The sequence below is a fragment of the Cnephaeus nilssonii genome (assembly GCF_951640355.1).
Source record: "Cnephaeus nilssonii genome assembly, chromosome: 14".
In the NCBI taxonomy this organism is placed as follows: domain Eukaryota; kingdom Metazoa; phylum Chordata; class Mammalia; order Chiroptera; family Vespertilionidae; genus Cnephaeus; species Cnephaeus nilssonii.
Genome location: NC_137085.1, coordinates 58,983,898 through 59,009,219, shown reverse-complemented (window position 1 = coordinate 59,009,219; position 25,322 = coordinate 58,983,898). Strand labels below are relative to the sequence as shown.

Here is a 25,322-nt window from a genome sequence, read left to right as displayed (position 1 = left end):
CACATTAAAGGGTTCTGAGGAGAAGGGTGGCATGATCTGACTTATCCTGAAAAGGACTCACATACAGAATAGATGATAGGCGGTAAGAATGAAAGCAGGGAGGCCAGTCCCAGAAGTTCTCTTTAATAATCCAGGGTAGAGATGACGGGGGCTCAGAACCCAGTGGTCTGACTTGGGATATATTTTGAATTTCAGAGCTGACAGAATTTACTGACATACTGAATGTGGGGTATCAGACAGAGAAAGACACCAAAGATTACTATATGGTTTTGGGCTTGAGAAAGTAGAAGAATGAATGGAGCTGCAGTCACTACAATGGGGAGTACTGTAGAGAGAGCAGTGTGAGATGGTGGTGAAAATGTAGAGTTTAGCTTGACCATGTTAAGTTTTAGATGCCTGAGCATCCCTAGTAGAGTCGGGTAGGGAGTAGAATACCTGAGTGTGAAACACAATGGAAAGGTCTGGACTTCAGAGAGAAATGTGAGAACCACTAAGCTGACTGACTCAAGCAGATGAAGTGATTGTTCAGAACCAATAAAAGGTGGGACTTCAATGTCCACACTTGCTTATTCACACCTCGGGAGTACCCTCGGAGACTAGTTCTGTGGTCTAACCCCATGGGTATCCTAGTTCAGCAAGACAGAGGTGGGGGCTGCAAATCCATGTTTTATTTTATGTTTTAATATATTTTTATTGATTTCAGAGAGGAAGGGATAGGAAGAGAGAGATAGAAACATCAATGATGAGAGAGAATCATCGACTGGCTGCCTCCTGCACTTCCCCCACTGGGGATCGAGACCGAAATCCAGATCCTCCTGACAGAGAATTGCTGGTTGGGCAATCAAATCTATATTTTTAAAAATGTTTTCTAAGGAATTTTCATAGACACCAGGTTGACAGCCACTGGTGCAGGCCTTTAGACAAGGATTTAAATGTAATTTTCTTTTCTTTGGGCCTCGTGGAGACTTGGGGGGGTTTCTCCTGCAACGTTGACTCTCACAGGATTTGAAAGTCTGGGAAAGAGAACAGGCTTTGGACCTGGGTCTGAATCCTGCCTTTGCCTTTATTTGCAAGAACTTGGACAGCTTTTCTATCTCCCCGAGCCTCCACGTCCTCAGGGGATATGCAGCCCACCCCTCTCTCTTCCAGGCAGTGGTTAAACCGTAAGCAGCACACCACTGGTTAACCCCCAAGCTGTGGGTCTTTTATTTCACTCCAATTCTCACCCGTGGTGGCTAAGTAATACTATACATCTTCACTTAAAAAATATTTCAAACATATGAAGAAGTATAGAGAATAACAGAGCACGTTCCCACACAGTATACACCACTCAGATATAGCACTGCTAAATGCAATGATCAAGTCACTGGTTCTTGTGAATTTCTGAACAGGTACTTGTGTACCAGCATTTCCATCCATCACATCTTGAGACGTAGGAAGGAATATACATTTGGTCTCTGTGCCTCCCCTCCTTTCCTGGCAGAGAGCTCCTAAAACCTTCCCAACCTCCTTAGTGGTAAGTGGAATGAAGAGGCTCAGCACAAAATCTAAGCACAGAGTGAGGGATGGAGGGGTACAGATGTGGTAAAAATGAGTATTCACTGCTGGAAGGGGCAGGAGTAAGCAGTTAGTCTTCCCTTCTGCACCTCACCCTATACCCCCTCACCCCCAAATGATCACAACGGGAGAGACCTTCTATAAACAAACGAAAATTGCAACCTGCTTTAAACTGCTATATTATACTCTTAAGCATATACACTCTTCAACTGTGAAATTTCAATTAAAAAACCATATTGACAGGAAACTGTCACAAGAGGGAAGAAGAAATGCCAGCCCCACTCTTGGCTTGTGTTTGTGAATGCAGTTGACACAATACGGCAGAGAGGTGACCAGGGCACTCTAAGTCACATCTTGTGTTCTGACTGTCAGGAGAAACTTAATGGACTGAGCATCCATCAGGGAAGACTAAAGACATAGAAGACATTTCCTGAAAACCTTTCACTGCTTTTAGAAACTTAATTTGTTTGCTGTCTCTACCTACCACACAGAAACCAAACCTAGTTTCCTCAAAGAGCAGAGACCTTTAGTTGACCAATGCTTAAGGATTTGCACTGGTTTCCATAAATACTACCATTTGGTTTAAAAACCTAGAAGAACCGGAAATATTTGAAAAACTGAAAATCAGGACCATGTCCCATCCCATAGCTATCATTTCATAAGTATCTACCAAGTGTAACCCACATACACCATCTCTTTAATCCTCCCAATAACACAAGAGATAGGTTTTTCCATTTCACAAATAAGGAAAATGAAACCCAGAGAAATTATGTAACTCATATGAGGACACCTGAAACCAAAGAGCTGAGCAGAATTCGAATCCTAGCTGTGTCTCAAAAGCCAGTTCTTGTCTCAGAAAGCCAGTCCAGCTCTCATTGCTTCACTACCTCTTTACTAAAATAGGTCAAATTAGGATTGTCAGCAACAAAGTACAGAGCTTCAGCTATATTTATACTCGTTGGGTGTTTGAAAATGCAGAGGTGAAGAAGTGTGATGGATGCCGAGGCTTAGGAAGCAGGATGAGAGCTGCACTGTGAGCGATGAGAATTGGAGGTCATCCCATCAGGGGCATGGCCTTGCCTAATTTCTCTTGATCTCTGTGTCCTCACCTCGAACATAGGAGACTGGCTTACCTGATTTCAAATTGAAACCTCTCTCATATATGCATTAGAATCCAGTAGGATAAGTGGACTGGGTCATTTGCAAATGAGTAGATGGCATCTATACCAATGTACAAAGAACCTTAATGTAAATTTTCAGACCCAATGAATCTCATTCTTTGCAAAACCATTGCTGAGATCAAAACCAGTACGTCTTACTTTAAAACTTTAATGTAAAGATTTTAACTTTATTCATTTTTAAACCCTCCTTTTGTTTTTATTTCTGTAAGAATGAATACTACAGTTAGACCATTTCCCAATGATTCTGTTTATGTTGATGGGTCTTTACAAAAAGAAGAGTTAAAAAATAAAAGACCCAATAGATATTTCAAGGAAAAGAAAAGGTAGGTTAGCTTCCTTCTTGTGGAAAATTCTCAAATCTCATTAGGGATAACTAATTACCAAATACAACGAAGATTGTGAACAAGCAAGGTTAAAATTTAGAAGACCAAAGTTGCATTTAAATGCGAAAATGCAGCCTCTTTTTGAAGACAGAAATAGTAGAACTGTATTCTCCTGCAATGGACTCTATTATCACTTCCTACTAATTAACAAAAGGACACCTGCTAACAAAGGAATAACAGGTCAGCATTCAAATCCCTGCTCTGCTGCTCCCCAGCTCTGCAGGGAAGAGAGGGTGCGTGGCCCTCAGCCTCAGTGTGCCTGGGTATAAGTAAGAGGCAATAATACTTACTGGTAGAACTGCTGTGTTGGTGAAATGAGATGATGAATGTAATCAAAGCAGGTACCAAATATTCTTTCTTTTCTCCTCTTGCCCCCTTTTGGCAGGAGAAAAATGTTATCGATAGCCATTTCATTGACATGGTCACCAACAGCTAAAGTTCTACTTCTTTATTTATTTATTAAAGCTCAATGATGTCTTTAGTTAGAGGGGAAAAATGAATTCTGAATGAAACTAAATTTGCAGAGTTTAGTACAGGGATTGCAATTGAAATATTAGTATAAACCACCAAATCATACTAAATTAGGTTTGGGAGTTAGTCCTTGCAACAAAGTGCATTCAAGAAATAACACTTTAGTATATATTTCACATTGGCAGCCGGTGATTGTGCAAAATGGCCTGGTTTTCCCAGGTGAAATCGCAGAGCGTCTACAAGTCTCACAGGAAGCCTCTGCTGCCCCCTGCACTTTGAGCAAATTGTTACTGGCCGTGCGCACTAACAATTCTGAAAGGACACAGAAGATTTATATGATAACGAGGACGTCAGTAAATTTCCTCAAACCTCTGCGGTTTCTTTTGAAAAATCTGAGAAGAGATTTGGGAAAGGAAAGAGACAGATTTGCCCACTGACAAATAAACATGTCACTTCAGCACTAAATCATGCTACCCTCAACCCAAAGGATGGTAGCATTTATAGAACACCTCCCTCCAAGGCCGCAGAGCCCTCTTATGCCCGTGACGAGCAGGAAGCAGGCGGGGGGTATTTTAAGACACTGAGACAAGGTACATGTCAGCAGCCCTAAGAACCTGTGAGCTGGGACAGTGAACATCGTAGGAGGGTGTTGCAAAGCGCTGACACAAGTCTCACAGTGCATTCTGGGAAAGCAGGCAATTGAACCACCAGAGCATTACATGGTTCCTACAATTTGAATACATAATGAGCCGTTGCTTCTCCAGGCTTTCGGAAGGTGCTTGGCACAATGAATATTGTTTGGGAGAGGGTCCTGCAGTGATTTCCCCTGGAGACCTTCCCTGCAGAGGAATCCTGGGGAAGCACCCGAGATGCCCTCAGGTGGGCTGCAAGCCACTGGGAAGAGAAGCTGTGGGACATTTCTTGAGCCGCCACAAAGTGTCAGGCACTGTGCCGGGAGCTTTTTATTTCTCATGTTTCAGACATAACTTCAGTCTTAGCATAGAGTGGACCTGTCCGACCACTCCCTCGGGCAGGGGTGGGGAATGTCCAGCCCGCGGGCCATGTAAGGCCCACAGAATCATTTGGTCTGGCCCTGCCAAGGCAACCACAGGCAGCACTCAAAATTCAATAAACGTAGGAGCCTTTTTCATAGCAACATAAATTTATATTAAATGAATGACGTTATAAATGGCCCGGGACAGAAAAACGGTTCCCCATCCCTGCCCTAGAGGGTTCAGAAAACTTCATCCTATGCTGAAACAATGTGACAGGTTTTCCCAATTTATCTCCTCCTTCAATGTAAGGGATCCAGGGACCAAGAGTGATCAGAGCAAGTGGCTCATGGCCCAGCAGTGATCTGCTTGAAATAGGAGCTCTGTCTGAGGAACAAACAGCCACACTATGTGCTAAGCTGCATCACAAAGTCCCACAAACTAGTGGCTCAAACAACACTTATGTATCTCACAGTGTCTTTAGAAGTCCAGCATCCTCTATTCAGGGTTTCTCAAGGCTACAATCAAGGGCTCGGCTAGGCTGCCCTGTTATCCGGGAGCCTAAGTAAAGACGATGCTGCTTCTGAGCTTACTCAGGTTTCTGACAATGCCACTTCCTGTGGTGGTAGGACTGAGGGCCCTGGCTCCTTACTAGCTGTGGGTCACCCCTAGGTCCTAGAAGCCACACCCAGTGCCCTGACCCCTGGCCTCTCCTCAGGTAGTCACACATGGCAGTCTGCTTCTCCTAGGCCAGCAGGAGAACCCCTCTCCCTCCAGTCTACTAGGGCGGTTTTATATAATACTAGAGGCCTGTTGCATGAAGATTCGTGCAATAGACCTTCCTTCACCTGGCTGCCGGCACCAGTTTTCCTCCGGCACCTGGGACCCAGGCCTTGGCTCTGGCCACCCGCAGATCGGGCCGGCGGGAGGTGCGGGACTCGGGGACTTGGGAGTCCCGCCGCCCGCCCGATCGGTCCCCCCTCAGCGGCAGCCTATCGGGCGGTGGGAGGCGCAGGCGGCGGGAGTCGTGTGATGGGGGGCGGGGCAGCGCGTGGGGGCCGCCATCTTTGCTGGGTTAATTTGCATAGCGCCCTGATTGGCTGTGGGCATAGCAAAGGTATGGTCAATTAGCATATTACTCTTTTATTAGGTAGGATGATCATGGGAGGGACATCCCCCAACTTTGCCATGTAATATAATCTAACCAAGGGGGTGGTGCATGTTCACTCCCATCACCTCTGGCAACTCTACCTGTTAGAAGCAAGTCACAAGTCCCACCTACACTCAAGGGGGGGCAGGGATTGTACAAGGGTGTGGCCAACAGAGGCCTATGTAGTAAGCAGAGGAATGACTGCTATGTGGAGAATGTAAAAGGGGAGTGAGAATGGAGGTAGATGTGTAGTGAACAAATAAAAATGACATGAAAGTAAATACTGCGATAAGGACAATAAAAGATAAGAATGGGGCTCTCTGACTGTAGTGTGCAAACAACAGTCCTGCACTCAGGCCTCTTGCTTTATGGTGGCAAAGACAAGCCACACCTTATAAAGTAAAATATAATAAAAATGTAAGTAGTGATAAAAGCCATGGAGGAAAGGAACACGGGGAAAGGGCTCAGAGAGTGCTGACAGGTAAGGTCTGAAATAAGGGTTGGGAAAGCCACAAAAATGCAACAACATCTGAGCAGAGACTGAGTGGAGACTGAGCTGAGGACGCCTGCAGAGGAGGAGATTTGGGCAGAAGGACCAGTGTGGTGAGATGAGTGAGGGTGCCCGTGGGTATGAGGAATAGTGGGAGGCTATTGATGCTGGCTGGTGCAGAGGGAGCAAGAGGGAGATCGGAAGGAATGTAGGAAACGAAGTCAGACCATCTGACCTTGTAACTCATGATGAGAACTTTCAATTGCACTGTCAATGGGGAACGACTGGAGAGGCCTGTGTAGACAGGGGCTCATGGATGCCTCTCAGAGGAGGTGAGAGGAAGCTGAGTAAGACAAGTATCGTGTGGGGCAGGTGGGGTACTCCAGGAAGGGTTCAGCAGTGCACATCCTCATGCAGGGAAGAGCCTGAAGCACGGGAGAGATGGGAAGGCCGGTGAGGATGCAGTAGGAGGAACAGGAAGACAGACTTGGGGACTCAGAGCACGCAGGGACCACCACATGCAGCTAGTGTATTAGTAGCTACAACTGATAAAGTGAGACTCCATGAGCATACTTTCCCATATCTGTGCAATATCTTTAAATGCACAATATCTCTGTTATGATGAATTACTTTCACTGTCTTGAGAGACACAGTGAATGAATATTATTAATTCACCAATTCCAGCCTACTTAAAATTGGATTGCTTACGGTGCCTCAAATATATTAGGAACTTTTGAATTTTCTATATCTTCCCCAAAGATGTAGTAAAAATCAGAAACCCTCTCCCCCCAGCATTTTCATTATTATGGTATATGAATTACACCACCTATCACCTGACTTACAATTCCCTTTAACATGTTCTTCTCTGAAAGTCTCTATACCCTTGAGTTAGCAACATTTTCCTCAAAATCACTTTTGTAAATCTGTCCTTTCTGGATTATTTTTCAGTGTCAGGATTTGAAAAAGCTCTGGCTATGACACACCTCCTATTCCTTAAGCGAAGGATGGACATGTTCATTTATGACATACTGAAGGAAACAATGTACCATGCATGCGGCTAAGAGCGCCCCGAAAGATGAGAACATGGACACAGTGAAAGTGCCCTCCAGGAAACCAGTGCCTTCACTCTGTTGTGGAGCCCAGGATTTGAACACAAGAATGCCAAGTAACATATGTATTGATTTCCAATTCAACTACCACCAAGAAGCTTATAATCACTATCTTTACTCATCTTTGGAATGAAATAAGAGGGAAGCCCGTGGGCAAGAAGCTTAATAATATTGATATAATATCACTTCAAGGATTAATATGATACTTTAAAATCAATGCAGCGAACTTTTAGTTCCACAGGCAACATTCCACCAATGAGATTTGAATTTACTATTAAAAGATTCTGAACAGGTATCTGAGGATCCCGGTTTACTGTCCCAATCGCAGGCATGCGGGAGAAAGCCAGACCACGTAGGCGTCCATTCAAGGGGAAAGCATTTCTGTAGAGAACCAAACCCCAACTATGCACAGCGATTTTCATGGTCAAACGGCTTTTTCTCCTCACCTCTAGGAAATCTGCATTGGATTGAATCATAAGGGCCAGTATAACCTTTCAGTGCAAACCGAGAAAGCCTCTGGCGTAGCCAGCATGCTATGGCTGGGAGGGAAACAGCCCGATCCAGCCCTATTATGCTACTTAAGGGGACAGTCCCCAATGCAGTGCCATGAAATAGATTTGCAGGGGGATTAACAAAAGACAAAAACACTTAAAAATACCCTGATCCAAAATCAAGAGTCCAATTCCCTACTGAAAAAAACAACCACTGATAGACAAAATCCAAGCAGCTAAACATCATCAAGCACATATCAAACTATAATACACAGGCTGATGAGAAACCTAGTCCTCTGCTGTCTATAATGGGAACCCCTGGCCACACGGGCAATCGAGCATTTAAAAGGTGGCCAGTCCAAACCGAGATGGGCTGTAGTGTAAAACCCATGACATTTCAAAACTTAGTACACAGAAAAAATGTTTTCTTAATATTTTTTAACGTTAATACTTTGGATATATTTAGTTAAGTAAAATATATTATTAAAATAAATTTTACCTTTCTTTTCATTTTCTTAATGTGGCTTCTAGGAAATTCAAAATTATGCACATGGCTTGCATCCTATTTCTACTGGAGAATGCTGACTTAGTGCATTTTCCCCAGAAGGTTATCAGATACTCAAGTAAGAAAACTGCCCAGTGGATGTGGCTCAGTGGTTGAGCGTCGACCTATTAACCAGGAGGCCACGGTTTGATTCCTGGTTAGGGCTGAATCCCTAGTAGGGGGCGTACAGGAGGCAGCTGATCAATGATTCTCTCTCATCATTGATGTTTCTATCTCTCTCTCCCTCTTCTTTCCTCTCTGAAATCAATAAATATATAAATTTTTTTCAAGAAAATGGATTTATACCTTCTGTGATGATTTTACTCATAGAGAACTTGTGCACATTATTTGCCATGTTCAAATTATTTATCTAAGCAGGTTAGAAATTTGTACTGGTTTATACTGCTCCTGTTAGAATAATTTCACAGTCCAAAGTGAAAGACTTTACAGCCCTCTGTTCTATGTTCACAAAAGCCCTGCTTCACAGGGCATACCTGTGGACCTGTGACCCCATCCACCCTCCTCACCTCATCAGTTAGCTGGCATTTCCAGAAGGAATTGGCTGGGAAGCCCTCTGGGCCACTCTCCTCAGAGTGTATGTACCTTATGCAGTTAGGCTGTGAGGTCCCGGAGAGCAGGGGCTCAATTTCGGTCCCGTTTCTACCTGCACTGCACCTCAAACTGGTCTTCACGTAAAAGTGAATGCATTTGATAATTGTTGGTTACCTGGGTAAAGCTGATGGCTTAGGGAGAAGGAAGCGCTTCCCTTCCTGTTCTTTGTATTAGAGCAATTTTATCACATTAGGCACTGGCTGTCCACTGTGCTTCATAATTCATTGACTCACATATCCAAGTGCCGCTGGCTGACAGACCTGAGCTGGGGGCCGGACATGCAGTGGGCGTCAGACAGGCACAGTCCTGTCCTTACTGGGGAGGACAAACAAAAGCACACACATCATACAATTACAATAATTGGCCTGTGCCAGCAGGGAAAAGCAGCTGGAATCATGAGAGGGACGTTGACCGGGGAACCTAATGTTATTGGGGGTCAAGAAGGCTTCTAAGTAACCTTTACACTGGACCTGTGGTAACTGTTTGCCTAGCAAGGTGGAGGAGAAAGGGCAGGCTGACCATGAAGGGAGGGCCTTTAAAGCTATGCTAAACATTTTCAGCTTAATCCTAAAAGCAATGAAAAGCCACTGAAGGGTTTTATGCAAGATAATGATGTGATCAGATTTGCCTTTTAAAAATATCACTCCGGACAGACAGGCAACAGTGTGGCAGTAACCAGAGGGACGGGAGTGGGGGATGGGGGATTTAGAGGGGGCCTAATACATGCTGATGGAAGATGGTTTGACTTTAGGTGGTGGGCACCCAGTGCAATATACAGAACTTGATAAAAAACGATAAAAAAATATTGCTCTGGAGGTGGGTAAGAGTGGATGTAGGACCTACACAGAGCACACCAACAAATTCATAAAAATTAATCAAACTCCCTTTGGTCATCATTTCAATAGACACTAAGTTTCAAAAATAAAAGGGGTGTGTCTGATCTACAACCACAAGATCTGAAGAGCAGAAAGCATCCTGGAGTATTTATCTAACACAAGTTACTCTCCAAGTACCCTCCGAGCATCAACTCCCACTGATTCCACGGGCCTGGCCATGGAGCTGTTACCTGAAGTCAGCCTCCGTCCTCACCCAAGCCGACCTTGCTCATTCCGGACCAGCACCCACCCATATTGGTTGACCAGCTTCTGGGGTCACAGAGAGGCTGAGTTGTCAAAAATTTAGCAAACGGTATGAGTGTGGGGATATTCTTTGTGCTTTTTTGTGCCCAAGAACTGGGTGCCCCTCGGTATTTGCTACATTCTTGTGTCCCTTCTCAAGGACACTTGGGTTCTGAACAAGCATATGTGACCTGCCAGCATCTTTCAAGAACACCATAGCCAGTGTCTGCTCTCAAGGCAAGAAATCCACGGAGGAATGAAATCATTTCTATCATAAACCAATTAAACACAGATTATCTAAATTCTATAGAATGAGTCCATGAACTTTTGGTTTGTTCTGAACTCTTATGGATGACACTTATTTGCATATGCATGTGGCCTGCCTATACATAACTGCTTTTCTGGAACCAACCTGGGATTGCCTGATGATGGGCCTTTACTGTTCTCCTTGATGGCAGATATCCGTTCAATTGCAAACAGCCATAAAACTAACATATTGGCAGCTACAAAGCACATTCAGCATTCTATTAAAAATGTGTCATTTCTAAAAGTGTAAATCTCCCCCCAATTACTTCTTCCTATAATCCTTTTTATTAAAATAAAAATGCTTCGCCCTAGCTGGTTTGGCTCAGTGGATAGAGCATTGGCCTGTGGACTGAAGGGTTGCAGGCTAGATCCCCAGTTGGGGGCATTCAGGAGGCAGCCAATAAATGATTTTCTCTCATCATTGATGTTTCTCTCTCCCTCTCCCTTCCTCTCTGAAGTAAATAAAATAAATTAAAAGATTAAATAAAAATGTCTCAACCCCACAATTTGTTTCCCTTCTGAATTTCCGCTGCACCCCTCTGACAGCGAATGTCCCTTCCCACCTAAATAAAGGTGAGCCCATCCTTCTCAGAGGTAGGACCATCAACGTAAAGTACATGGGCTCAGGAAGCAGTCACACTGGGGTTCCATCCTGGCTTCATCCCCTCCTAAGTGTATGACTTTGGGAAAGTTTCTTAAATTCTCTGGCCCTTGTTTTTTCTTGGCCCTTGTTTTTTCATGCATGAAATGAGGTGAGCCTCCTGTATTCATTGTTTGGTGCCGCCATAACAAATTAGCACAAACAAGTGAAAACAAGAGAAACTTACTCTTTCCAAGTTCAAGGGCCTATAACCCTGAAGTCGAGGTGTCAGCAGGGTGGGTTCTTTCCAGAGGCTCTCTGGGAGAATCCTTCCTTGCCTCTCCCCGCTCCCGGGAGCTCCTGGCATTCCTTGGCGTGGGGCAGCATCACTCCAATGTCTGCCTCCACCTTCACACGGCTTCCTTCCCGGTACCTCTGTGTCCTCTTGTCTCAGAAACATACCAGTCCTTGGAGTTAGGGCTTACCCGAACTCCAGCATGAGTGTTACTCTCAAGATCATTAACTAATTACATTTGAGAATAAATGTATTTACAAATAAGGTCACATTCTGAGGTTCTGGGTGGCCCTGAATTTGGGGGACTGCACCTACCTACAGCAGAGCATCGTTCCATTGTACCCAGGAACTGTGATGGGTCCCCACTGAGTTTCAGTACCACAGTAGATATTTAACACCATTTCTATACTATGAATTGTTCAACTATGTTCTATTTTTGCCATCAGAAAAAAAAGGTTACTTTTAGAGATGGCTTTGTGTATATAACGGGCATGGTACTGAAAATGCATTAGTGCTCAATAAGTACTACGTTTTTCTTCCCTTCCCCTATGTTTATCTTGTCCTTGCAATGAGTTACTAGCACAATTCATGTGAATATCCCAAGAAATCAAAAGGCACTTCAAAGTTCTACATAAAGATAAAGACAAACATTTCTCGCCCCTGTATGATTTCTTACGGCGAGGCAGGGTGAGCAGTTTCCTTCTCAGAACCTGACTTATTACAGTTGTTTAAGTACTAAGGACTGCAGGTACATTTAAGAGATCCTTGCATTTCTGTGGAATGTGAAGGTCATGAAGAAGGCTTTGAAACTTGATTTTTGCTATTCTTTTCCTAATGTCCTAACCATTTGGTCCATTGTCAGTTAAATGCCTGGTTCCTATAGCTTACCACCATATTACTTATAGATTTCCCTTCCTCACATATTCCTATATCTGATGTAGTTTAAGAAGAAAAACAAAAATAGAAACATTATTTCCACATAGTTTGTTCATCTTCAAAACAGCTGTCCTATCCTAGGTAAACAAAGGTTGAATAAAACTGCAGCTGGCAGCAGGGGGCAGTAGAGAGCTAGTCAGCACTGCCTACTGCACTGCCCTGCTTCCTTTTATCCCTCACCTTTCCTTTTCTTATCTCTTGCCCACTAATGCTCACTATCCCAGCACATGGAGGCTGGCCCAATGCCCGGGCCATCTTCCCTAGGACCACCAAAGATACTGAAATCCCAACTTGCAATTCTCAAAGAAACTAGTCTCAAGAGTAAGCAGTTTTCCAAATAGCAATTGCATTTCACTTACATACATTCAGCCTTGCTTCAGGTCTCTATGCTCTAGGTTACAAATGGCTATACAGAAAGAAGAGGGAGGAGGAAGGTGAGAATGTAGGCTGCTTTGCTCTGTTACACCTCATGCCTTCAGAGATTGCTCCAGTTCTGCCTGGTTCTTTCCAAGGCAGAGCTCCATTACCTCTATAATTTCCTTCTCTCATGGCCTACCACGTTAGCAGGAACAAATGCTGATCTGTGCTTTGCTTGGAGAGGAAGCAGAATTTAAAACAACCCTCCAGCCCAGCCAGCATGGCTCAGTGGTTGAAAGGTGACCTATGAACCAGGAGGTCACATTTTGATTCCTGGTCAGGGCATATGTCCGGGTTGTGGGCTTGATCCTAGTGTAGGGCGTGCAGGAGGCAGCTGATCAATGTTCTCTCTCATCATTGATGTTTCTATCTCTCTTTCCCTCTCCCTTCCTCTCTGGAATTAATAAAAATATATTTTTTAAAAACAAACAAACAAAACAACCCTCCAAAAACTGTAGTGAAGCTGTGTGAACAAAAACTCTCTTCACAGAAATTATTCAACTTCCTATCTTTTCACACCTTCTGGGAATTACTATTTCTTATCTTAATATTATCCTAATTTTCTTTCTTATCATCCCTTGAAAATTAAAGTAGCATTAATAACATCTTACAACTATCCTGACATTACATGCCACCCAACCCGTCCACACAATGTAGTCTGTTAAATACACCACAGTCAGATAAATACTACAGCATCCCCCAGTCACTTCAATGTGAGCCTTAAAAAGTCCCACCATCCCAGGTGAAAGTGCTATTCCTGATGTCAATGAACCTCCAGAAAAGGGGCTGAGGAAGCAGAAGTACACCAAACCTAAAACATAGCTCAAAGAGAAGCTTGCAGGTTACCTGGAGGGATACCCTGAACTTGTAAAGTGACCCCTTACCTGGATTGGGTTGAAGGTATTCAATTGTTTTAGTCATTATTTCCATCACAGCCCTGCTGGTGACATCCACTTTCTGAAATGAGAAAATTAATATTCTAAATGACAAAGACCATTAGCTTTAGAATCTTAGTTTTCCCTTGAGTAGATACAGAACCACCGGCAACGCAACAGAGTAACGACAAGCCCGGAGTGGAAGGTGAGGGGCTGAGGGCTGTGAGGAGTGAGGATGGCTTTGTACCCCATGTGATCTATCGAGACTGGAAAGCCTACTTCATCTGAAGAGGATACTGGTCATTTCCTAAAATTTATTATAAAATATACTTCATTGTCTTCTGCCAAAATAAGGTGAGGATAGCTCCCTCTCCCCATAAAAAGCTTGAGATGATCTCTAAAATGGTTCAATATTCAACCGGCCCAGAAAAAAATCAAGAAGGAAGGCCTAGGGTCGGGCAGGAGCCTGGCAGAGGGGAGTAAAGGCGGGGGAGGGATGGGGGACATCTATAATACCCTCAACAATAAAAATGAATGAATGATTGATTATAATTCTAAAAAAAAAAAAAAGAAGAATTTTAAATCTTTGTGTTCACTTGAAGAACATCTGTGAAACTGCCCAGGCCATCGGAAGTATGCATTTCCAAAATTACACTAAGTCTCTGAAAGACGTCGCTTCACAGAAGAGATTCCATTACAGTGCCATGCTGTCATCATGTAATGGGTCGGTAGGGTTGCCCAGGCCAAATGGTGGGGCTGGACAGGCCCCATGACCCAGGAACAGTACAGGACTTTGGCTGCCCATGCTTAAAAATGCAGAGCAATGCTGAACATAAATTTTTTATGTAGACGTTCTGGTCATTGAGCACATCCAGGTAAACAAAATCCCCAGGTGAGCCCCGGATTTACAGAGCTCATAGCAGGATTAACAGGAGCTCACCCTGCCACGCGGAGATGATCCGTATTGAAAAATAGCAAACTGTTCCTAAACCAGAAGAGGTTGCACAGGAGAAAAAGATATCCCAGAAGAAACAAGCATTTATGGCCCAGGAATATATTCAGCACAAAATTAATGTAAATAAAAGCTAAACAAGCAGAATTAAGGAATCATATTCTACCCCCGAGGCATTTACTGAACGTCTGTAGGGGGCTGGGAATGGTGACAAGTTTCACTGCCCTAAAGAAAGAAAATGCAGCATCAACTGTTTATTCAAGAGACAGAAAGTTTTTATTTAACTGCTGAGAACATCCTGAGTATATAAAAATCTTGCTCAAACACTTCTAATCAGCCCTTGAACTTTTGGTTAATTCTGAATAAAAGTCCTGGTGCTGGAGCCCACCTCTGCACAATTTTGAATGGTCAGTATTTGTATCCAGCTGGTCACCAATGTCCTCTTTCTGTTGGAGAGGCTGTTCATTGCACTTGGGTCCTCTCTACATTCCCCCATGAAATCCTTTTTTACCAACATGCCTGGTCCATTCATTCATCTAGAAGGTAAATGACTAGTGGGAATAAATGTACCCTCTTCTCCAACCTCTAGCATATAACATGATAGAGGTATGAGTGAAAGGAACTCATTTTTTGATGATAGAATTTCAGATATCAATTCAGTGCATGGGGAATTTTTGTTTTGTTTTGTTTTAACTGGAGTTCAAGGGCTCTTCCCTCAATTGCATAAAAGTTTTCAATCATCACTGTAACTCCTTATAAAATCATCCTTTCATGGATGTGGTAAGCCTCCTTCTCTTTCATCATCTGAAACCAAGCCATAACCCACCAGAAGATTTTATCTTTTAGTTTGGTTTTTAAATACTTAATAATTTCCGATTCTATGTTAGTCATACTACTGTATGTGTAAAGAAGTTTGCTATTACTGTGAAGTCGTCATGGTATAAAAATGCATTTAGAAGGTGCCTGCCTATGTAGGAACCCTGTGCCATGTCCTTTTGGTCTAACTGAGTTTAACATGTCTTGGACTTGAGCATGTGCTAAGTAGAATTTACTTCTGAAGTGAGTAAGTTCCCCTGGAGTTGTACAATAAGGACTTCTACGGCCACACGTGGCGGTTCTGGAAGCACCAGCAAATGCCAATCAAGCTCTATGTACTCAATGTCATGGAAATGAATTCAAAGGTTGTATGCAGAACAAACATGCTGCAAGTCCAGGTTACACGTGTGATGGGAGGAAAGGGCAGAGATCCTGCTGACTACATGACAAGGATTAAAGAATTCGAGGTCATATGTATCCCAAGGTCTTGTGTGGCTATGATGGAAAGAAAGTCATTTCAAAGGTCAAGGTTTCTAAGAGAGGGTGCCAGAATTCTCCAATGATCCTTTTGATAGTCTCGAGTTATCAAATGTTAGGAGGCTAACCCATTTCTAACTTGACCTTTTCACTGCACTCAATAATGATAAACACCATCATCATAAAGTGTTCTGTCAGAAATTGTTCCAGAGGCCTTAAGCATCTTTATACATTTAATCCTCAGAAACCCTATGAACTAGATACAGAGAGGATGAGAAACTTGCCCAGCTCCAGCTCTAGAGCCCATGCTCTTAACTGCTACTTCTTGAGAGCATATGCTCCTCATAAAAAGAGAGGAAACAGGAACATCTCCCAACCTGAAGAGAGCGAGCCCGTCAGAGCTGGAAGTCTCCTTGTGCTGTCCTCCGAATGAGGCCTGGGGACCTGGCAGTGGCCAGCCACAGAGAACCAGGAGAAAAGCACCTGTCACCCCATCCTCTGCTTGTGTTCTGAAAATCCCCAAGGTCTGTGGAAACTTCATCCACAAGCACGATTCTACCCTGGGCCTCTGTGGAAGAGGCTCTCCCACGCATGCTGTTAACTCTGTCTAGTGATTACCTGTCAGAGTAAAATCAAAAGGGAGAGCCTAGTGAATGATTTGCTAAGAGCTGTGTCCTGTTTGGGGTATGTCCTGATAATGCTGTATACAAATAACTGTATTGGATAAAGTTGTTTTCAGAGTTTGATTTCAAGTGATGGTTATTTTGCACTGTGATCAAAAAGATTTAGCTACAGCTTGTACTACAATGATGTCTAGTTTAGGTAACTAGGAGTCTGCCTCACTGGGCACCAAGTCTGTAAAGTCTGCATGGGCTCCTGCCTGGGAGATTTCTGTTAAATCACAGGGGACGCTGAGGTTGTTTCTATTCCTACTCCCAGGTGCTGATGCTCTGGGGCCCACACTTAATGAATGTTTTAATATTGGTCTCTCTAATGTGTTTGTGTTTCCCCTGAGAACACTGGCTTTTGCCAAGCTAGTAGCTTCTCTTTATGGAGCAGGAGTAGTTGGCTCTCTATTTACAGCGCCCAGAGGGAGAGGCAGTTCCATGCCCAAAATGAGAACCACTTTTCACGCCTCCCTTGGTTCCCTCCTTGTGGACCATTCAGGATTCACACTGCGGGCATCCAGCTTCTGTAGAGACGAGTGCAGACTCGACTCCAAGCCTTAACTTTCTAAATATGCAAGTCTGGACCCAGACAAGGGAAAGGAACTCCCTGAGGTCACAGGACTGGCCTGGCCTTGATGGGGAGAAAGCAGTCCTGAAGGTCCTGGATCCGAGGGTTTCTAAGAAAGAGTGCTAGAGGAACAGGACTGTCCAATGACCATCCACAGGAAGGAGGCTGGCCAATTTCTACCTTCCTTTCATCTCTGTCCCCACTAACAAGGTCAGGACTCTTTTCGCTAAACTAAGCCACACTGTGACAGCCGGGGACAGGCTGAGGGCCATTACCCTAGGAGAACCGTGAATGTGCCTTGTTAGGCACTTGCTAGGAAAGCTATTTATAAACCTAATCTGGCAATGTCCAGCACATATCCTCTTGTTAACAGGCCTGGTGTAATTCACACGAACTAAGATTTCCACTTAAGTAATTTATTATAACTGGCAAGAGATTTTTCCCATTTGAGAGCAGCAGAGTTTAACGTTGAACTTATGACACATAGCTAAGGCTTTCCTCAAGGCCCAAAGTCTCCTATTACTTGAAAGTAAGTTTGGATGGGTCCTAAATTACAACTTCTATTCTTATGAGCTACGGAGCCTCCATTTCTGTAACTAATCTTGTCTGGACAGGGGTAGGAAACCATTAGGGAAGGCTGTTTAGAGAAGGTGAACTCTAAACATATAGGGTGTCCCAAAAAATGTATACACACTTTAAATAATTATAAAGGCAGTGTTTATGGAAATAGATTTCATTTTTCAAAATTGAGCTATCAGCTGTAAAAGTGTGCATACATTTTTGGGGGACACCCTGCATACAGATATGTGCATGTTTTCAGGAAATAAAAATTCTACATAAAATAATTTTTCCCCTGAAGGTAAAAGCATAGGCATATATTCTTCTGGTCTTTTTCTTCAACTTTCTCAATACCAACATTTTAGCAAATGTCAATACAGTTGACCCTTGAACAACGTAGGGGTTAGGGTAAGGTGACCAGATCGTCCCGCTTTTGGCGGGACAAAACCGATTTTTAACAATTTGTCCCGCATCCCACGGCATTTTAAAAAAGTCCCTATTAGGGGTACTGGTCCCCCATGCAGTCAAAATCTGCATATAACTTCTGACTCCCCCCAAACTTAACTTATTCCTCGGTATCCATGAGGAATTGGTTTTCCTGGACCCCTCATCCCACATTTACCAAAATCCCTGGGTGCTCAAGTCCCCTGTATGAAATGGCATAAATCAAGGCATACAGTCAGCCCTCCGCATCCTCAAACTCCCAACCATGGATTGAGACAGTGCAGGGTTTTATTGAAGAAAGGCTGCATATAAGCGGGCCCAATGCAGTTCAAACCTGTGTGTTCAAGGGTCTACTGTACTTGAGAGTCAGATATGTCTTCCTCCACTATCCAGTCTTATACTTTACAGTGTTGGGTAGGGAGAAAAATAGTTCTCTAAACCTCTTTACTCACTGTAACATTTTTCTTCCTCAGCTAAGGCAAGGGTTGTCACACTGGCCAGCAGGCAAAAACCAGGACAGTACCTGCTTTTACATTTTTGTTTTTTAAAATGTATCTGTATTGTTGAAAGTGAAAGGTTTGCGACGCAGGAAACAAGACACAGAGTCCAGGCCATGGAAAGGGGGGGAGGTTTTAATCTTGCGCTCCTGGGTGAAACTCACCGGTCCGAGAGTGGGCCAGGGAAGTTCGCGCCAAAACTGGGGCTTAGGTACTTCCTTTATACAGCTGTTTAGTGAGGGGAGGGAGGAGAGCATGAGAGTGTGGAATTCCTGCCTCGGGCAAGGGTCTGGGAAGGCTGGCAAGGGTCTGGGAAGGCGCCAGTTATCTTTGTCACCATCTACCTTGTGGATGCTTGCATGGCTGTGGTCTTTCCCCCCTGCCTGGACCTAACAGAAAGTATTACAGATGTCCCTCATTTTTCCCCCACTCTGGCCCTCCCAGGCCTACCACACTACTGTCTGTGCCCAAGGGTTATGCATATGTGTATATAAGTTCTTGGGTACATTTTGAAATGGTTGAGAAAATTCAAAAGAAGGCTCCTCTTTCAGTGCACATAATAACTATGTAAAATTTAAATTTCAGTGCTTTTAGATTAATTGTATTGGAACATAGCTACATCATTGTTTAGACAGCGTCAACAGTTGCTTTTACTCTTTAACAGCAAAAGTGAGGAGTTGCGATAGAGACCACAGAGGCCCTGTGGCCCCCCCAAGCCCAATATACTTATAGAAAGAGTGTGCCGATCCCTATGCTGAGGTTCTCGTTTCCCTAAGGTATGTCACGCTGATCTATGAATGAGGCTGGTCATTTCGCCAGCTGCCTCAGTCTTTAGAGACAAGATACAAGAGAACTGAAAGGCACTGAACTGACTAGAATGGGGTTATTGTTTTGAGGCATCTGAATATTATCCACATGAACACAGCACTCTTTGTGGAGCTACAAAAGGACTGAAACATACAACTTCATTCCATCAGATACTGCCTTATACCAGATGCGGTCATGGGGACACACGAACAGAGCTGAAGAAAAAAATACACACCTGGAAACGGAGCACAGTGTGTGGATTTAATGAGCAGTAATAAATAGATGAATCAGCACCCACTTGGACAGGGGGTAACTCACAACGGCTGTCCAAAATGAAAACATTAAGATGTCAAATGGAAAACTAAAATCTTTTCAAATTCTTCATTCTCTATCCCCGACGTTAAGAGAATAGACATATTAAGAACGCGCACACACACGCTCACGTAAAGCAATGAGAACCCTGCATGAGGACACCTAGAGAGACCAGTCAGAGAGACATGATGAAGCAGCATCCTGCGGGAGTTTCTCTGGCAGCCAGATGCAGGCTGGTCCAACGCAATGTTCTTAATAGTTCCCTACCGATCGGAAGAGTTCATGTACCTCTGCCATTTGGCAGTCATCCTATGTATTCAGAAAGTCTGATTAACAAACAGGGTGTTGAAAAACAAAAATAAATGAGGCATTTGGCTGAGAGTGCCCCAAGGCATTTTCTTGCTAATCTTTTGGTGCATGGAATGACGCCCAACCTACTGAGCCACATCAGAAAGGGCTCTTGCTAATCTTCTTGGGCATTACCTTTAATGAATATTAGCTTGGAAATATATTGGAAAACATAGCTGAGAAGAAATCTATCTCCCCTAAATTTCAGGATAAGCAAAAAGATACCTTATTGGGGGCTCTCTCCCATCTTACAATTCATCACCAGAAAGTGAATATCTTAGTTACAGAAATCCACATGATCTCTTTTATCACCACACATATGAAGAAGACAGCCATGGGCATGACAGACATCCATGGGTGCACTCAGGGATGTGTGTCAGTCTTCGTGTGCTGGTTGGGACTTGACTCTTTTCTCTCCCATTTGAGATAAATCACTAAAATTCAAGTTAGAGTGATGTTATTAAAAAGTGGCATCATTAGTAACAAGTTACTTGCCACAAGACTCGAAAGTGATGATACTCAGTGTGTTTCACACTGCAGCTGAGAACTGTGGGTTTAGCCTCTGCTTAAACAAGGACAGTGATGGGGAATCAGTCTCTCTCTCTCTCTCTCTTTTTTAAACAGCTCTGACAGCCAAAAGTTCTTTCTTATGTTGAGCTTGATTCTATCTCCCCACAGTTTCTACCATAAATGGGTAATTCTATCACCTAAGGTTGGATAGGATCTAACCCTTCCCCACCCAATGACTAATAAAGTGTACGAAGATAATGACCATGGACCTTCCATCAGCCTTTCCCCACACCCCACTCTGCAAACAACCCATTCTTCCTCACTCTCCTGTGGAATGGCATTCTTTCTTTTCTTTCTCAACGTCCAGTTTTTCTTAAAACTTGAGGCTGCTCCTTAAAAAGAATTCCTTTCTTATTAAAATGGTCTATAATCGCATGTCTAACCCTAATGCCCCTCCAGTTTCAACAGAAGGGATTTCCCAGCATACTTTTCAGACTGCAAAGCGAGACACTATCCCCACCCCCCCGCCCCTTGGCTTGGACGGCTGCGTTACCCATATGTGCAGGGCCATGAGGAAACTCCAGGATTTAGCTCAGGTGTTCTCTCCTCTAGGAAGCTCCCACTGACCTATCTGGCCTGAGTTAGTTCTTCCCTGGGCATCAACCCAGGACATCAAGCACTATGCCCTGCATGCCACTGATTTATGTGCCCACTTCTTCCATCAGAACTAGAAACTCCTAGAAGGTAGGAACTGTGCCTTAACCGCCTTTGTATTCCTGGTGTCCAGCACAATGCCTGGCATTTACAGATATTCCTCGTGAATTAATGAACATAAGTACACACACACAAACGCAGAATCACTGAGGCAACGGGTGGAAAATTGAGAAGGAACAAGAGGGCCCTCAGATTCTAGAACTTCCACTCGACAAAAAGTCTGCAGCTTTTCACACACAATGTCTGTGAAGAAATTTAGTTTGTGTTTAATGAAGCTGGTAAGCAACAGATGCCATTTGAACACAGAAACAATTCGGTGCAAGGCACATAAAGAGGAGGAGAAAAGGGGTTCTGGGCAGGGTTCCTGCAGAGACAACACAGTGGCAGGAATTCAGGCAATCAGCTGTGGGAGGGGAAGGCTGTGGGGACTGACAGACACAAATGGTAATTTCACTTCATCTTAGCAGGAGAGTGGCTGCGGTGGCTGATTAGAGAAACAACTTCTAGGAATCCCCACTTCTCTCTCCCGGTAGTGCTGCTTGATGCAAACCTCTAATTTATTTCATTCTGTTGTTTAATTGCACCTCTGAGAATACAGCTGAACAAGCTCTCTCTACTCTGAATCCTTATGATCAGAAAGCCAACTGTAAAAGGATGATTCTTCTGTAGCCTTGGGAATATTGAGCTAAAACACTTTTGTGAGTAATAAACATATTAACAGGAGATAAAATATTTGATATTCTGAATGCAAAGTATGTGCTTTCTAATTACCACAGAAATCTTTACTGTTATTGCAAATTTAGCCTGGGTAAAAAGTAAAAAATTTGCAATAGAGCCACAGATAGACAATAGATGTGTGAAATAAAACGGAATAAAACAGATTTCCACACTGCACTGAAATCTAAATCTCTCAATTTACATAGATATAAACCTAAATACAAAACCACAGGCGTGCTCTTCAAACGATTACTAAGTGTTTACTTTACTGTAGATTTTGAAATGAACCTCCAGAAACTCATTATTTTTCTAGAAAATAGGAGAAATAAACCTTACATTCAGACTCGAGGGATATCTGAGTCTTTGCCTGACGTAAAATACTTGCAAAATCCCCTTTTATTTCAATTAGTTTGCAAGATTAGAATGGATTCAAAACCTCAATTAGTCGTTGAGTTATAAACTCTACTCTGTTCTACAAATTTCTTATTCTGTTTACTATCATTTAAGAAACACAAATCAGTCTGTCTTAGCTTAGCCAGGGAACCTTCATCCTGGCAGATGAAGAAGGCAGGACTCAAATTCTGACTCCTTAGCTCTAAATTCCTAAATATCTGCCTAATCTGTCATCAATGACATGGCACTGGCCAGGTGACATACTGTAAATTCCCTCCAAGGTGAGGGTGGAGAGAGACATCAAAGGATAAGGGAGGACTAAGGAAGATCAGATGTAGACAGAGGTTGGTGCAAATGAACAGCCTTACATGGCTGCTCATAATGAGCGCAGAACTCAAACATTACAGGAAGTAAAGTCAGACTCAAGTCATTCTGAGCAGGTACGTCAGTGTCTGGAGATTCAGATGCTGTAGGAGAAGAACAGGTAGAATACTGTTTCCAGAACTATGAACAGCCATGGCTACCAGCTCTGGTTGATGACCAGGTGGCATTCAGAACTGCCCAGAGATGAGAAATGGGGACCAATGCCAGCTTCAACCCAGTGGGGATGACTGGCTGCCAGGCATTTGGCATAAGAGGCTGGCTTCCCAGACTCCTGGTTGGGACTGAGGACTCATACTAAATCTCCTCTCCCGTGGGTACCTATCCTATCAGCGACGTCCATCTCAAGAACTTAGAATGATCAGCTGGGCAAATACTACAGAGTCTCATTTTACGAGACTACTGTCTCTTGGCAACTCATCTTTTTTTCAGGAACTCAAACGTGTCCTATTCTCTCTTATTTGTTGTTCCCTGCACCAGAAACACACTAGGCTCTTCTAACTCTTACTCATCCCCCGCATCTTCACTTCAATAGCAGGAAAGTCTTCTCTGTGTGGGTGAGTTTCCTCTCTTCTAAGTTTCTCTAGTGCCGTGTCTCGTTCCCCTTGCCACACTGGTTGGTATTTGTCCATAGTCTTCCTTCCCCACTAGACTAAGAACTCCATGCAGTCAGGAACCTTGTCTATCCTGTTCACAGCCATACCCTCCATGCCTGGCTCATAGGAGGCACAAAACAAGAATTTGTTAAATGTATCAATGAACTCATCAGAAGAAAAACTGAAAAACAAAACACAAAACAAAAACATGAGGCAGAGAATATCCAGAAATTGTCTTTGTTGGACTCTTCCCACAAAGAGCAAAAATAGCAAAATTGAGGCAGCCTACTGGAACTCATACGAACTAAGTAAAAAATTTGATTTCTAGGTATCACAGGCTTTTGACATCCTCTCTGTTCAAGGACAGGGTTTGTATTCCCAGGTCCTTTGCCCATATGCAATTTAACACCTAAAATAATTCTTTGCACAGAGCGATACACACACTTCACTATAAGCCTAAGTGTCACTTGCTAAAAACAATCTCAAAGTGAAAGAAAAGAAAAAGAGAAACTATGACAATATGTCACAAGAAAAATGAAATGGGATATTTTGTTCACCTCCAGGTTCACTTATTGAGAACCTACTTTTAGGCAGAATGCTAAAGGATTCACACTATTTTTCACCCTTAATAAAAGTCCTTCAAAAAGTGATGCATATTCTCTTCTTATAAAAGCATAGAGGCTCCAAGCAATAAACTGACTTGTGCAACCAGCAGCGGAAGAGGAGGGAGAGTCAGGGTGGGAAGGGCTCCACCACGGCTTTCTCCCCAAATCTCCCTGCTCCTATGGCTGGCACGGTCCTGTAGGGAAAGTCTTCTGAAGCCAGAAAGTGAATCAAACTCTCCCCAAAACATTTAAGGCACCGTTTCCCCACCTTCTCTTTCTTCCCACCTCACCACATTTCAGTGCCAGCTCCACGCGGTCCCTATTTGGAAAAGTGATGATAAAATCCACAAGGAAAAGTACATGATGGAATTTCACCTTCACTGACATTTTGTTCTTGGGATAGTACAAAGGGATGACAGGATACTTTACATTTTCTGTTTTAGGATAAGACACTAAAAAAAGAGAATTTTCAAGAATAACAAAATGTATTCCCAGGTACCAGTGGAGGACATTTTCCACTTCCTTTCTCCCTTCTCCTCTTTAGGATGCTGGGCAGTTTTGTAACAAAGGGGGTTTTGTGTGGTGAAGACTTACCCTCTCCATCTCCTTGAAGTCATGATCTAGCTTGGTTCCTTCAGCTCCTCCAACCTTCTCACTCACTTTCTGTGGAAAATAACCAAAAAGAATTATTATAGAGTTTCCTTTAAAAATCTCTTACAAGTTTTATGCACTTTCACAAATATCATCTAGTATAATCTCACAACCATTTTGTGACATAGGCAGGCAGTCCCATTTTCACTGTGGCTCAGAGGGTTTAAATAATTTACCTGGTAAGATTTGAAAAAAAGTAATTCAAATACTCGTGTATCTTCTGATTTCAACCCCACCGCTCTTTCTATTATATAAATCATTATATAACTATCTAGTCAGTAACATTTTCCTTTTGAAAGTTCTGAGGGACAACAGCACCATATAATAATCCTCTCCCTCTGCTAATGGATCTAAAATGCTACCTAGGTAGAAAATTGCTACTTCTTCAACTTATTCCTCAAGGGCTATTGAACAGGAAATCACAAACATCTATCAAACTGGAGAGAAAAAAGTATCAGCTCAGCTTATCTTCAGGTAAAAAGACTTGTACAGTAATCTTATAATGCTCCCTGTAGCTGTCTATATTCTTATATATGTAATATAAACTCTATGGAAAGATGATTAAGGACATTTCTGTACCCTCAATGAATTCCCATTATCATACATTGTATATTCATCCATTTACCCAAGCAAATGGTCATTTTTTCCACATGTAGAATTCATGTTCATAAAAAATTTGATGCCCTATCTATTATGAAATAGATTCAAATTAAGTCTAATAAAAATTTATTAAGGAATCACAAGAAAATAGCTTTGGTTTCATCAAAGACATGGATATTAAGTGCTAATGACACAACAATT

At 43.1% G+C, this 25,322-nt stretch overlaps 1 protein-coding gene across 1 annotated transcript in view; it reads right to left on the bottom strand.

Annotated features, from left to right (window-relative positions):
- SH3GL2 (SH3 domain containing GRB2 like 2, endophilin A1) overlaps positions 1-25,322 on the bottom strand; it is a 193,887-nt gene that overhangs the window by 17,044 nt on the left and 151,521 nt on the right. The window contains exons 2-3 of the mRNA XM_079789998.1: positions 24,465-24,533; positions 13,517-13,589 (exon numbers count right to left, since the gene is read on the bottom strand). Coding sequence (XP_079646124.1) covers positions 13,517-13,589; positions 24,465-24,533 — 142 coding nt within the window. The remainder of the gene's footprint in view (positions 1-13,516; positions 13,590-24,464; positions 24,534-25,322) is intronic.